At 43.3% G+C, this 15,192-nt stretch overlaps 2 protein-coding genes across 3 annotated transcripts in view; one reads left to right on the forward strand and one right to left on the reverse strand.

Annotated features, from left to right (window-relative positions):
• Window positions 1-7,372, reverse strand: part of elapor2b (endosome-lysosome associated apoptosis and autophagy regulator family member 2b) — a gene marked incomplete at its 5' end in the record, with an annotated part of 17,100 nt that extends 9,728 nt beyond the window's left edge. The window contains 9 exons of the mRNA XM_084049524.1: window positions 98-278; window positions 903-991; window positions 1,597-1,746; window positions 1,931-2,036; window positions 2,383-2,472; window positions 2,877-3,024; window positions 3,415-3,604; window positions 3,861-3,981; window positions 7,256-7,372. Coding sequence (XP_083905650.1) covers window positions 98-278; window positions 903-991; window positions 1,597-1,746; window positions 1,931-2,036; window positions 2,383-2,472; window positions 2,877-3,024; window positions 3,415-3,604; window positions 3,861-3,981; window positions 7,256-7,372 — 1,192 coding nt within the window. The remainder of the gene's footprint in view (window positions 1-97; window positions 279-902; window positions 992-1,596; window positions 1,747-1,930; window positions 2,037-2,382; window positions 2,473-2,876; window positions 3,025-3,414; window positions 3,605-3,860; window positions 3,982-7,255) is intronic.
• A 2,013-nt stretch (window positions 7,373-9,385) lies between these two features.
• On the forward strand, window positions 9,386-13,765 carry klhl42 (kelch-like family, member 42). 2 transcript variants are annotated; one of them, XM_084049995.1, is made up of 4 exons: window positions 9,386-9,894; window positions 9,972-10,927; window positions 11,058-11,251; window positions 11,767-13,765. In XM_084049995.1, exons 2-4 carry the CDS (start codon window positions 10,164-10,166, stop codon window positions 12,213-12,215), a joined length of 1,407 nt encoding a protein of 468 aa, XP_083906121.1. In that variant the 5' UTR covers window positions 9,386-9,894; window positions 9,972-10,163; the 3' UTR covers window positions 12,216-13,765. The 2 variants fall into 2 exon arrangements, with proteins under 2 accessions (XP_083906121.1, XP_083906120.1); XM_084049994.1 differs by having other exon boundaries at window positions 9,386-10,927.
• The last annotated feature ends 1,427 nt before the right edge of the window (window positions 13,766-15,192 follow it).

Genomic DNA, 15,192 nt, shown 5'->3' on the forward strand with positions numbered 1-15,192 from the left:
CTGATCACCACGTCTTGGTTTATTGTCACCAAAGATTTTTGAAACTAGCCAATAGTCAACAGATTTGTTGTTATAATGAACATTTTTCGATCAGTACCTATCATGCCGTCGGAGTGTGTTCCAGGAGGGCAGGGGAAGCAGGTGGAGTCGTTGGCGTTATAGTAGCCGGGGTTGCACGGAGGGCAAGGCTCTCTCTTCCCAGTAGGGGGCAGTGTCACTGCTCCAGTTACATTCTCCACACAGATCTTTGGCTCTATCCACTTGTGTAATACCTGCGTCTGTAACGATGACAACAACAGTGGTCGTGTCACTGCTCCGGAATTGCAGCCTCCTGAAGGTGTCTCTTTAGGGAAGTTTTGAAAGTGAGTAGGGTTTTACACTCCTTTACTCCTTTTGGTAGGGCATTCCACATTTTTGTTGTATAGCATGAGAACGAGTTCATCCCCTTTGTTGTGCCAAATCTGGGTTGAACATGATCCGTGGAGCTGCCTCTGGTGTTGTGATCGTGAACATTTATATTTTTGAAGTATTTTGACAGGTACTGGGGTATCCTAATGTTGTGTCGTATCTTGTAGACCAGGCCCAATGCAAGTTGCTGTACTCTGTCCTCAACCCAGAGCCATCCAACCCTAGCAAAATGAGCAGGGGTTAGATGGGTTGTGCGGTTGAGGCCAGGAAGTAGCCTTACTAGTTTGTTTTGGGATGTTTGGAGCCTTGTTTTTAAGGCCTTGGTGGTGTTGTGATACCATGAGGAGCATGCATAATCGAAATGAATCTGCAAGAATCTGTGTGTGTGTGTGTGTGTGTGTGTGTGTGTGTGTGTGTGTGTGTGTGTGTGTGTGTGTGTGTGTGTGTGTGTGTGTGTGTGTGTGTGTGTGTGTGTGTGTGTGTGATTGACTGACCTTTCCTTCGCTGTCACAGGCTGTGTGGATCTGAAAGTAGTCCTTTTCGGAGCACGGGGGTTTAACCTTGCATTCAGCCCAGCCGTCATCTAACAGGACACAGCCAGAAGAAGGGAAAGAAAGAATACAGTCCAAGAGGCATTGGTGATACAACACACCATGTAATGTGGTAGAAATTGTAAATAATAATAAGAAAAAAGATAGATGACAACTTTGTCGTCATGCAACCTTAAAGGACGACTTGAAACGGCAGGCTTTCTATTCCTGGAAAGTTAGCACGCTATAATAGAAGTCATTGTTCTCGCTTCTCGCGTTAATAAAAATCAAAATAAACTATTTGAAAACCTGCCTGTACAAAGCCAGAAATTAGATAAGTGTCAACATAATCTCATCCACAAAGCCATCCTGCTTCATCGGTGCTTTCAATCATCCTTAGCAATGCTTCATTATTAAAAGCAAACTTTGATAAAGCTGCATCCAAAGCAGAATTCTACATTCATTTATTTTATTTCATTTATGTGGCCTATACAGATCTTTCACGTGAAACAGTTTCACTTAATGAAAAATAAATAGGATTGTCAATTTGTCACAACATCATTATAAATTGTCATAAGGCTGCATTGTTAGTATTAAAACGATGGGTGAACATTATTAATTAATCAATAGCCATGGACAATCAGGCGGGTTATCTCACTTGAGTACTGGTTTTCAGGACAGGGGGAACAGGAGGTGGCTCCCTTTCCAGAGGAGGTGTTCCTTGGACAGGGCTGACAGGACGAGGAGCCGGGGGAGGAGCTGAACCAGCCTGGTCGGCACGGAAAACACTCTGATGTGTAAGCTACGCCTGGTAAAAAAAGAGTCCGCACACTGGATCATGCCCGACATTTTTACAATTTATTTACCACCATACAGACGTGACGTTTCGAGCCTAAGCGGCTCTTCCTCAGACCAACGCCTGCACGGACGCACACTGTGTGTGTGTGTGTGTGTGTGCGCGCGCGCGTGTGTGTGTGTGTTTCATGTCTTACCCTCTATCAGGATGTTCTTGAGCAGTGCAGGTTTGACCTTCTTGCCTCCGATCAGGATGCCAGTGGTTCTCCAGTACAGGATGTTGGTACCTGACTTCAGGCTCACCTGCAACGCAGAGCAACGCCATACAGTCCACAGGCCAAATAACACGCATGGACACAGACTTGACGCACACGCAGGCACGCAGGCACACACACATCGCCCGGGATTCGAACCCGAATCCCACATGGAAAGCCAACATCTCAACTACTAGCCTAAAGGAGAATTAGTAGATATTAGGCTTTTGGTCATCAGGCAGAGGCTCTGGACACACACACACACACACACACACACACACACACACACGCACACACGCACACACACACACACGCACACACGCACACACGCACACACACGCGTACACACGTATACACGCACACACGCACGCACACAGTTACATATTCTCCCTCACCGTGTGTGTGTCCCATTCTCCATTGCTGGTGACTTTAATCCACTTCTGCTCATCGTTCTGGGCCATTTCTTGGCACTGCTCGTTCTGGACCTGAAATTGTGTTTACCGTGGTAACCATTAACCAAGCGAAAATGTCTTCCTTTCATGCAATAGCGGCGCAATCTTTTCACTGATGCCATTCCGTATCAAGTAACGCAACTTGTCACCACTTTGTGTGTGGTGTGCTTAATTATAAAGTTCATGTGTTTGTATAAGTCACTGTTTCTCAATGTGCTGTCCAGGGACCCCCAGGGGACCTTGAGGGGGTTCCAGGGTGTCCCCGGCTAAATGATTGATCGCCAGGAAATGATTGATCGCTAGGAACCAAATGGACCCTTATTGATCGCTAGGAAATTATTGATTGCTAGGAACCAAATGGACCCCTATGGCTCTGTAACTCTGAGGATGTAAAACGTTTTACACCCTCAGGGTAAATTAAAATGGAGAGCACTTACATAGAACTCAAAGAAGATGTTGCTGTCAGGGTACTGGTAGGTGAAGGAGACAGAGCCTTGCTTCTCCAAACGCACCCCGTACACCAGAGCCACGGTGCACTCGTCACGGCTCGACTCCAGGTACACGCCCTGCGCCGTCCACGATGAACTGTGACACAGATGGAAAAACGACACACACAAAAACACAAAAAAGAGAAGCACCAACAAAAAGAGAAAAAAGGAAGATTTAAAAAAATAATAAAACACATTAGTGAAATAGCAGCCTCAGTCAGGTCAAACGGTTACTTTCTGAACATTTTGAGGAAATTGAGAACAAGCATTCTGGCATGAGACTTTCATCAGTGAACTTATGAGGGCAGAAAAACTAAAACAAAAGAAAGAAGATTCTCAGGACCTTCACACACAGGGCAAAATGTGACTCAAATAGATTGTATTTGCATGTGTATGTGTATAAGTGTGTGTAAGTGTGCGTGCGTGCGTGCGTGCGTGCGTGCGTGCGTGCGTGCGTGCGTGCGTGCGTGCGTGTGTCACTGCCTACCTATTACAGGCCTGGCTGTCTTCACCGTAAGGTCCTGGGTCCATGTAGCTGGTCAGGCTGGTGAAACCCGCCGGGATGGTGTCCCATTGGTCAAAACGAACACCACTCCCCAGCGAATAGGAGCCGGCCGCACAAGAAGTGCATTGCTGTGTGGACATCTCTAGGAACTCGCCCGCTGCACATGAGAACGCTAACAAGCAGGGTGGAGAATAGAGGATTGCGTAAACACGGTTTCACACACAAATGCACAAGCAATTGTATATGGGCTCAATCATTCACGCAATCACGCACGCGTGCGCGCACACACACACACACACACACACACACACACACACACACACACACACACACACACACACACACACACACACACACACACACACACACACACACACACACACACACACACACACACACACACACACACACACACACACACTACTTACAGCAGTCTGTTCCTCTGATAGGTGGGGGTAGGCCGGAACAGGAGCCCTTACTGTGAGGGATGGCCACTCTCCAACGAGACCCTGTGCTGTCACACTCTGTGTATTCATAGTAGTAGTCTGTCTACACACACACACACACACACACACACACACACACACACACACACACACACACACACACACACACACACACACACACACACACACACACACACACACACACACACACCAAAGCAAAGTTATATGAATAACTATATCCCCGTCCAAGGCACACAATCATCTGCGGTGCGATGATGACAAAATGGAATGCTAAGTGTAATGCTAACCAATTGACTGGCACAAAGATAGATCACACTGCTTTAGTTCATGCCACCCTTCATGCCACCCCTCCATGTCTTCCACAAAGACACCCATGTACCTGTCAAACTACTCAGTCAATGAAGTCCACAATCACAACACCAGAGGGAGCTCCACCAATCACGTTCAACCCAGATTTGGCTCAAACAAGGGGTTAAATTCGTTCTCCTGCTACTATATGTCACAAAAATGTGGTTCCAACAGTCGTAAAGGAGTGTAAATCCATACTCTCCTTCAAAACCGCTCTAAAGGAGCACTTAAAGGACAACTTTGGTTTTTTACAACCAATGTTTATATTTTAGATTGTAATTAAAGTAAATAAAAGATGAGTGTTAAAAAATGTAAATTTGCTGCTTTCTATAGTTTTAGCAATTTTCACAATCTTTTTTACAGTGTTTTCACAGTGGGCGGGGGCATTCTGTCCGGTGGCTAAATATGTATTTTTTTAACACATTAACCCGGCGTTTTCTTTATTATTATTTACAGTAGCTCTTCTAGCCCCCAATAACTCACATCTGGCCATCTCAGACAGCCGGACCTTTTTTATTGTGTAAAAAAGGCATATTTAGCCACCGGACAGAATGCCCCCGCCCACTGTAAAAAATATCGCAAAAAATGCTAAAACTATAGAAAGCAGTAAATGGAAAAAAAATTACACTCATCATTTATTTACTTTAATTACAAGCTAAAATATAAACCTTGGTTGTAAAAAACCAAAGTTGTCCTTTAAAGGTGGCTAAAATTCAAAACTGGCCTCTGTAAAAGTCAAAGCCTAGCCACCCCCAAACTGTTTACTGTACATATTTTTCTATTTGATTTCTAACTGTTTATATGATCTTTTGCATAGTTTTGTATATTTGTCTGTCATTAAATGTTTCGATGAAGGACCCCAATGGAAACAAGCCATAGGCTTTCTTGGGTTTAAAATCCTCTTAGCAGACCTTGTATTGAACTGCACTTTCCTGTGCTTTTTTTGCAAACTGCTAATAAAGTATTCAATCAATCAATCAATCAATATACCATGCCGTGGGGGGAGGTTCTTACCTGCTCCAAAAAAACACATTATTTGGCCTGTGTACGTAGCCTATAGGTTCTTTTGTGTTGTTAATCACCTATTCTCCTAACTATACTAAGCAACTATACTAAGCATTATTCATTACCCTAATGGGAACCACACCTAATTCAAGTGTGCTTGCACTTGCCCCTGCTCTCTCTTTCCCTCTCCCTCTCTCTGCCTCTGTGACACCTGATATCTAGGGCTGCGCAATTAACCAAAAATGTATCGAAACCCACATTTAGAACCAATAACCGATTTAATTTTGTTCATGTACGTTAATCGAATAACTGAGAAGCCGTTTTTTTCCCCGTAAAAACATATTTCAATATTTCAATAATATATTTCTTATATCTAATCGATTAGTCTGATTAACTAGATGTATTAGTTCTGCTATTTTCACAATAAAAAAAAAATTGTTCATTAATCATAATCGAGGCAACAGTTTGAAATAATCGTGATATTGATTTGAAGTCGTGTCGACCAGCCCTAACATCAGTGCTAATATCTTGACAGTGGATAAACGGTGAAAGCCGTGCAGGGGAATTGGAGTTAGATAAGAGCACAAAGGTTAATGTGTTGTGTACACTTCTATCAGGCGAATCACATCAGTCACCATGGATACTGATGAGAGAAGGGGAGAAGAGGAGAGGTTCAGTGCCACAGCCACTCACACATACAGGCTGTCTGGCTGAATATCACACATTCAGACCATTTCAGTCCATTTATACACTCCCAGGGTTGACACTCAGGATTTAACAGTGTGGTGAACTCATTTAAGGGTGATTCAAGGATGGTAATAGGGATATGCACAATCATTTCCCACGGTTACACTAAACAGTAAGCTTGTTTTCTTTCCTCATTGAGTATCTGGTGGAACAATAGCCAGTCCTGTGGACGCTAAGGAGAGGAACAGGCTGTCTCTATTTGTGTGTTTTCTCTTTACTCAGCGGTAATAGTATCCCTTGCTGGTCGGCAGGAGGCTGCACATCTAGTAGCCCTGCTGGTCCAGAGCGTTGGTGAGTTCTCTCTGTTCGCAGCGTGTGCTATTCCCATGGACTGAAAATTCCACTACTGTGCGAGGTCTCCAACTTTAGTAAAAATTAAAGAAACTATTTCACTATTCACTGAAAAAAAGGCTGTTTTGTGTTGTTGAAAGTCTATTCTCAAGAGTGGGAAGCCTTTCAGGACCCCACCTTCTCTGTATAATACACTTTTTGGGCAGAAAATAAAATATGTCCACCAGATGGAAATTATTTGCGTTACTCACCTGCGCCCTCTATAGATCTGGTCAATGGTAATTTATATTGACCAAATCTGTAGAGGGCGCAGGTGAATAATAGTAATAATTTCCGTCTGGCGGGCCGCGGACATAATACATTTTCTGCCCAAAAAGTGTATTATACAGAGTAGGTGGGGTGCTGAGAGGCTTTCCACCCTGGAGAATAGACTTTTAAAAACACAAAACAGCCTTTATTTCAGTGAGTAGCAAAATCGTTTCCTTTATTTTTTTTACTAAAGTTGGCGAGACCTCGCACAGTACAAGGAATTCGCACAGGAATTGTCAGTCCATGGGAATAGCACCTGCCGCTCCTAACAGAGCGTTAGAGAGAACTCACTAACGCTCTGGACCAGAGCTACACATCTAGCAGGCAGCAGCAGAAGAGCTGCTCGGTGTACACAGCTACAGCGTCATCATATATTATTATCATGGAGCCAATGCAATGCATTGCTTTGTCAAAATGTTTCGTTTTTAAGCTAGACAGAAGAAAAGACAAGTGGGTAAATCCTCCATTCACAGACGGTATAGCCTGTCGCTACTGAAATGGCACTTGTGGCGTTCCCAGAATTTGGCCATCGTCTTGTGAAGACAACCATATTTCACGGTGATTTGGCATTATTCTCTCTTTTGACAACGGTAAATACAATTGCGTTTTTTAATAATAAACAGTATAGGATATTATGTCGCGTGTCGCGCACTCACCTCTGTGCACGGCCGCGGGTCTCTTTCTGCCGACAGAGAATAGTGAACGGAGAGGATGAAGAAGAAACCATGATGAACAGAGCAGAACCCGAGCAGCTGGTCCAGCATCTTCCTCATCCTGTTGTAACAGATAACCTCTCAATGTTCAGAAGCATCAAAAGGCTTGCAGTGCATTTTGGTTGTATCTATAGGCTGCTGTGTCCCTGTCATGGATCCTCTCTCCACCCACACACACACACACACACACACACACACACACACACACACACACACACACACACACACACACACACACACACACACACACACACACACACACACACACACACACACACACACACACACACACACACACACACACACACACACACACACACACACACACACACACAAGCGCTCAGATGATGCACGCAACTGACGTCATCAAACGACACAATAAAATCCTTAGTATTAAATACTGTTAATTTAAATCAGAGAGAGTGCAAATGGAAGCAACGGGGCTCATAAGGACAGTGGTGTAAAGTAACAAAGTACATTTACTCAAGTACTGTACTTAAGTACAATTTTGAGGTATTTTTTACTTTACTGGAGTATTTCCAATTTTCAGTAGGCTACTTTTACTTCTATTCTACTACATCTCGGAGGCAAATATTGTACTTTTACTCCACTATAATTATTTGAAAACTTTAGTTACTAGTTACTTTGTAGATTTGTATTATTATTACAAAACACATACCACTTCAGCCCTATATATATATTTTGACCATTTGAAAATAGCCGATACAAGCTCACAATGACTCGCGATGATGTGAGCTTGTAGATTTTCAAAAGATTTTTATACATTTATACATTTGAAAACTTGTGAATGGGACATTCTACAATACATAATGAGTAGGCTACTTTCTACGTTTGGTACTTTAAGAAAAAATGTATACCAATACTTTTGTACTGTACATATTTAAGTCTGGACCTTTACTTGTAACAGACCTTGTGGTATTGATACTTTTACTTAAGTAAAACATGTGAGTACTTTTTCCACCACTGCATAAGGGTGCAGACGTCCAGTTGGTTCCATTTGTAGCCGACACTCTCGGAGTTATAGACCCGCTAAGGGTCAATTTTGTTCTAATCAATCATTTTGCTCAAGGACCCCCTGGGGAACCCCGGACCCTTGAGGACCCCGGGACCCCTGCGGATCCCCGGACTCCACGTTGAGAATAAATTGATTGATTGATTGATTGATTGATTGATTGATAGAATACTTTATTAGACAGAAATGAAAACACCATGAGGTACAGTCAGACATTTGAGCTAAAAGGATAAAGAGTCCTGGGGACTCGTTTCCGTTGTGGTCCTATCAATTCATCAACGTAGTATAAAAACACAAAAATACAATATCATCAACAAAATGTATTAGAAAACCCATATTTAACCTGCTGACACACACTAAAGACACATGGTAGCTGTAGCCTATGTGTCACCTTAAAGAGGCGGCCAAACTGGTTCTTGCAGACAGATTAATGCATAAATACCAGGCTGTCATACATATCCATGACTGTCATATTATATGGCAGTCATGGATGACTGCCATATAATATAAAGTGCTTACCTTATGACCACGGATGTTGCAATTATGTACAGGCACTCACAAGTACCCGTATTTCCCGTATTGTTCAATAAAAAGCATTTTAATCCGATCGGTGGCAATTGTCTCCGTATTTTTTCCATATGCTTTCAACTACGCGACCTTATTGGTTGGAAGGTGTATTGCACTCTGATACACTATAACTCTAGGAAAAAATGGCCACCAATCAAATTAAAATGCTTTTTATTGAACAATACGGAAGATACGAATATTTCTGAGAACCCGTACATAATTTTAAGATCCGTAGCCATAAGGTGATTACTTTACATTTGAAATGTAAACATTTTAGTAGATGTACGGGCCAAAAAGAGATAAAATACAAACACTATTTTGAACATCCAAGATGGTCATGACAGATGACCGTCTTGTGCATTTGAAATGAGCTGTCGTCTCTGTACCGCGAGATGGCGCCAACACAACAACACTCCACTTAAACACACACCACGAGTATAAATACCGGAAGTTACGTGAGTGACAGAATCAAAACAGTTAACATCTGACAGGATCCGTACAGAATGTACACACTAATTTACTTTAAAAACAACTCACACAATGACACGGAACCGCAGCGACCAGTGTTGGCAATAATCAACACTACTCACCCGGTATTCTTAGTTAATGTAATGACCTTGTGTTGAACGACTGAGGGATGTTAATCAGAGATAAGTGGTTTATTTGGACAGCTTAGCTATTAGCTTCAGTAGCTAGCTTGTCCCTTTCAGACCTATATGGGCTGAACATCACCATATATAGGCCTGTCCGGGTGCCTCTTGGACCAACCTCCGTTAAAATGTAAACTGTGATGATTCCAGACAACGTTGCTTGCGAAGAAGGGTTGGCTAGCAAGCAAGGGAAAATCGTGTAAAGCTATACGTTTGGAAGCAAGCAAGGGGAAATCATGTAAAGCTATAAGTTTGTAAGCAAGCAAGGTGAAATCATGTAAGCTATACGTTTGGAAGCAACCCAGGTGACATTGTGTAAAGCTATAAGTTAAGTTTGGAAGCAAACAAAGTTATCGTGTAAAGCTATATTTGGAAGCAAGCAAAGTTAAGTATTGTAAAGCTATATAAGTTTGGAAGCAAGCAAAGTGAAATTGTATAAAGCTATAAGTTTGGAAGCAAGTAAAGTGAAATCGTGTAAAGCTATACGTTTGGAAGTAAGCAAAGTGAAATTGTATAAAGCTATATAAGTTTGGAAGCAAGCAAAGTGAAATTGTATAAAGTTATAAGTTAACAACCTGAAAGCAATCATTAGCTCGTAAACATGTCATCCGACCAAACCATTGCAATCGTAATGGATGACAAAACCTACGAGGTGAACAAGAGGAAGCTGATCGAGAAGAGTGACTACTTCCGTGCACTGTACAGCTCTGGGATGAGAGAGTCCACAGAGGACTCCGTGCAGCTGCAGGGACTCAGTGTCCCGGGACTGGAGCTCGTTCTGGAGTTTATAAACACGTCCAAGGTGCAGGTTGTCAATGAGACACTCGAGGACCTGATTGAGACCGCCTCGTTTTTACAAGTCACCTCCATCCTCAAGCTCCTCAACTCTGAGATCCGACAGGAGAACTGTGTGGAACTCTACAGCCTCTCTGAAGTGTACGGAACGCACGACCTGCGGAATTCTTGTCTCAAATACATGAGCTGCTACTACCACCCGATGCTGAGGCGGCCAGAGTTCCACAGCTTACCCTTTGCCCTGCGAGACCAAGTGCGGGAGATGCGCATGAAAGGCACGGCTACTCTGGTGGCTATTGGAGACTTCACATGTCTGTCGCTGGAGGTGCCTGATCAGGATGAGCCCTGGTCCATGCTGAGGTATGGAGAGATGGAGCAGCGCTGGAAGCCGCTCGCCAACAACCTGCCACAGGATATGATCAATGTTCGAGGATATGGCTCGGCTGTCCTGGACAACTACTTGTTCATTGTTGGCGGGTACCGGATGACAAGCCAGGAGATCTCTGCAGCACACTGCTATAATCCCTGTAGAAACGAATGGAACCACATTGCCCCCCTCAACCAGAAGAGGTCAGACATGACCTGTACATATCCCTGCACAAGACCATACACCCAGACTATAATAGTGTGTAAGGGTGTCAGTGGTTCATCACTGTCATATTATGTCAGCCTAATTTGCTTGCGGTATTTACTCCATTAGGTCCAACTTCAAACTGCTTGCAGTACGAGGGAAGCTGTATGCTGTGGGAGGGCAGTGTCTGGGCACAGTGGAGTGTTACAGCCCAGAACAAGACTGGTGGACCTGTGTCTCTTCCATGCCGGACCCCCTGGCAGAGTTTTCTGCCTGCGAGTGCCAGGGCATGATTTACGTCATGGGTGGATACACTGCAAGAGGTATGTATGTAAACGTTTCGTTTGGCAAGATAATTTCAGTCTCTTGTCACAGTAACCATTATATTAAAAACATAATTACTATTCTCTTTTGGGACACAGTGTGGTAATCGTATGACAGTATTGCTTTTATCCTTTTCTTTATCATTTCACAAACCCCCACATTTACTTTCATTAGGCCATGGACATGCATTTCAAATGATGGTCTCCTAGGTACTCTGTTTTGGTTTAAAGTAAACATTTTAAACATCATGCGTTGTGCATTGGAAATAGTTTCATAGTGAAATGTGTTATTGCTATAGTAATAAATGTAAATGTAATAATTTCAAGTGATTTCAATTGTAGTGAAATTAGATCTTTCTCAAGGACCCCCGATGGTCCCCAGACCGCACTTTGAAAAATCAAAAGCTATTCATAACTGCTCAAAATAATAATTTACACAGATGAACGCAGAAATTCCTGTCAGTCCTTGCAGGTCACTGTATTTACTCTTACGTGCCATTCTGTGCCTCTGACAGACAGGAACACAAGCGTCCTGCGCTACTGCCCCACCTCGGACGCCTGGACGGTTTTCCGCTCCTGCTCGGCACACGTGCGCAAGCAGCAGATGCTCTCGGTGGAGGACACCATCTACCTGGTGGGGGGCTACACCCACGAACTGGAGCCGGGCCGGCGGCGGCCCAGCCAGACCGAGGACATGCTGACGGTGCAGTCGTACAACGTCGCAACGGGGGAGTGGCTCCAGCTGAAGGAGAACACGTCCAAGTCGGGCCTGAACCTGACGTGCACGCTGCACAACGACGGCATTTACATCATGAGCCGCGACGTCAGCCTGCCCACCAGCCTGGAGCACAGGGTCTTCCTCAAGTACAACATCTTCTCTGACGCCTGGGAGGCCTTCAGACGTTTCCCGGCGCTGGGCCATAATATGCTCCTCTGCTCCCTTTACCTCCCAAACATCCTATGACTGGAGGGGGAGAGGGATAAGAAACAGGAGTTGATTGGACAATAAAAGGCGTGATTATGCTTGCCGTATCCGTGTAGCTGCGAGGGTCTGCAGACAGTGGATGCAATGTGGATGTGATTATACTACAATTTGATGTCTGCAGACGTGCACGGCGCACGCGTGCCAGAGCAACATGGGCTGCACTGAATACAGGGCACACTATAATAACCTTCCAGACAACTGTCCTATTGGACAGTAGATAGTTTTACCATAATCTATCTGGAATTATTTCTGTGCATTCCTGTTATCCTCTGAAGACCTTCCAAGTTCAAGTCCTTTATGTTCATAATATAGCCGCTGAGATGTAAGAGATATAATACAGCAGATCTCCTCACTCAACCTCAAACACTGGAACGCAGTCAGCGTACTTCTTTGACCGTGAATAAAGTATGTGCGGTCATAAAATCTGGGATGCTCGCAAACGACATGAGCTGGTGCCGAAATGTACGTCATATGACACTAGCGAACCCTTGCGTCTATGCAGATGTGGCAAGTATGATTTGCCCTTGACGGAGTTGGCACAGCAAACGGAGCATGAATGAACAGCCAATGTGTGGTTTATTCTTGCAGAGGCTGGGTTTTCTGGCAGTAAATAGGAGCAGCGAAAATAATATCTGGTTGCCAGGCTGAAGGACTTGCGACCTCTGTGCCTAGAGAAACACAATATGCAGTGAAAATAGTTACCATATACTGCTATACACGCAATCGAAACCAAGAAAAGAAAACATCAAATCACCAAAGTCATAATGTCCTATCAGCATGCTCTCCAAATCTATACAGTAGGACACAATACATTTCTGATGTTTACACTGCAAACATGGGATCTACACTGTTTAACCGTAATTCACTACAAACCTTAAAGGCTACCGCAAATGTCTGAGAAAATCAACAGATTTCATGTCTACTGTATATATAATTGACCATATTCACACAGCAGCCATTAATGTCACACATAAGTATGACGTGAGAGCAAAATGGCCACTGTGTGAATGTGGAAAATGGCAGATCTAGATGAAAACATGGCTTTGGTTGTACACTGCCAGTTTTAAGAGAGTTGAGATGTGAAATAACTAGGATGAATATGGTTTACACTTAGAAAGTCTTATTTTTAAAATGTACTCTAAGCAAAGCTAAAGCACAGTTCCATGAAATGGATAATGTACATGTGCCTTCTCCAGCCCAGAGTTAGGGATTTTATACAAAATTCAAGAAAAAAAAAGGCAAGACTGTACTAAATAGCCAGCACCTGACCAAAACTGCTGTGTCCTTCCTGTGGGTTTTCACTGCTGAATTAGGATTTTCATTAAGGTACTACTTCACTAAAGGTGTGCAAACAAGTTGGGTTTGAGATAACTTACAAGCCCGTAAAGACAGCATTTACTAATGCAATTCCCTGTACTGATGAGATGCATACCGTTATATTTTTTTGTTAATAAGATTTCAGTTTGTCTCTGCGTTATATGCTTGTTCTGCAACGCCTTGGAAATGACAATAAAGATATATTTCAGGGAGCCTCTCTTTGCAGTCTGGTTTTTATTGGCAATAATTGGCAAAATAATATTGGGTTGTGAAATGACATGTCACTGTCACATGAATTGTGCAAAAATACACTGATTTAATGAGATGCTGTGGTAATTGCTGATAGCTTAAACCCTAAGCAAAACAGTTTGTGCTGTGTGTCTGTGTGATGTGCTGTATGCTCCTGACTTTCTGGTATTGATACTTTTACTTAAGTAAAACAATTTGAGTACTTTTTCCACCACTGTCTACATCACTGTGCCCCATTCCTTCTCCCAGCAAAGCTAGGCACTGGTCTGTCACAACAACCATTCTGAAATGGCTCTCTGTAGAATCCCCTGGAAGCGCTTGCTGCTTCTCATGTTATCTGCTGTGGGGACTTGATGTTCTGAAGTGAAGGTCCTGCAGGTCTTGTTCTCTGTCCAGAGCTGGGATCAAGTGTGTTTTCCCAGTTTTCAGGGTCTATGTACAGGATCATGTTCATGTAGAACAGGTCATGGTCGCAGGAGATGAGTTTAATATGGCACTGAAGCAGAGGTTGTGTAAATTCAGAGACCTATTTTCTATGTTGGTAACCCACAACAATGAGTTTCAGGATGTAATTTAACCTACTGAACAGCTATTTAAAGGTCCCCCCCATGAAAACATAGTGCTTTTATTCATGTTCAAACCAAAGCATGTAGGAATGTGACTTCAGTGAAAAGTAAACTCACCTACTGACTCACACAGATTTGCACATTTGTTGTGGGAAAATGTAATGAACATGTAACCAGAAGGGGGCAGTACATGCTTAAAAAAGTGATTTCCACTTCACCTTCACAGGCTCCCTTCTTAATGGGAAGGTGATATATACAAAACATCAGCATATAGTTTCAAATATTGTTTTCTGTCAATGTTGTTTAATTCATGGGGGTCCCAGAGGATAGGCAGTGGATCACTGCATGCCATCATTAGCTCAGATTGATATGTGTGCAGTGCAACCTTCACACACCTTCCTCTGAAACGCCCAAGGGACCAACAGAGTAAATAGTATTGACTGAAGGATCAGGATAGAGTGACAGCTCCTGCTGCTGAGCCCCATTAAATGACAAGTCTGCTGGACCAGATTTAGGTGACAATTTGCTACACGTCTAACAACTTAAGCCCTATTCTATACGTCGTGGTATGACGGTGTCGCATAGCGAAACTAGCCGTTCTACAAGCTCACAACTTGATAACTTGCATATATATATATTTTTTGCATTATTTCTTAGCCTGTAATGACATGCCCAAAATACGGACACCAGGAGTGTGTGGTATGGGGCCAGATGCAAGGGCAGTGCGTACATAAGGCAACTAGGCAAGTTATGTCACACACTAACATACAGATTTGGAAGCAGTTTCAGTGTTGCTATAAATAAACGATGAATCCACCTCAATA

Source organism: Gymnoscopelus microlampas (genome assembly GCF_963454915.1).
Source record: "Gymnoscopelus microlampas genome assembly, chromosome: 23".
Lineage (NCBI taxonomy): Eukaryota > Metazoa > Chordata > Actinopteri > Myctophiformes > Myctophidae > Gymnoscopelus > Gymnoscopelus microlampas.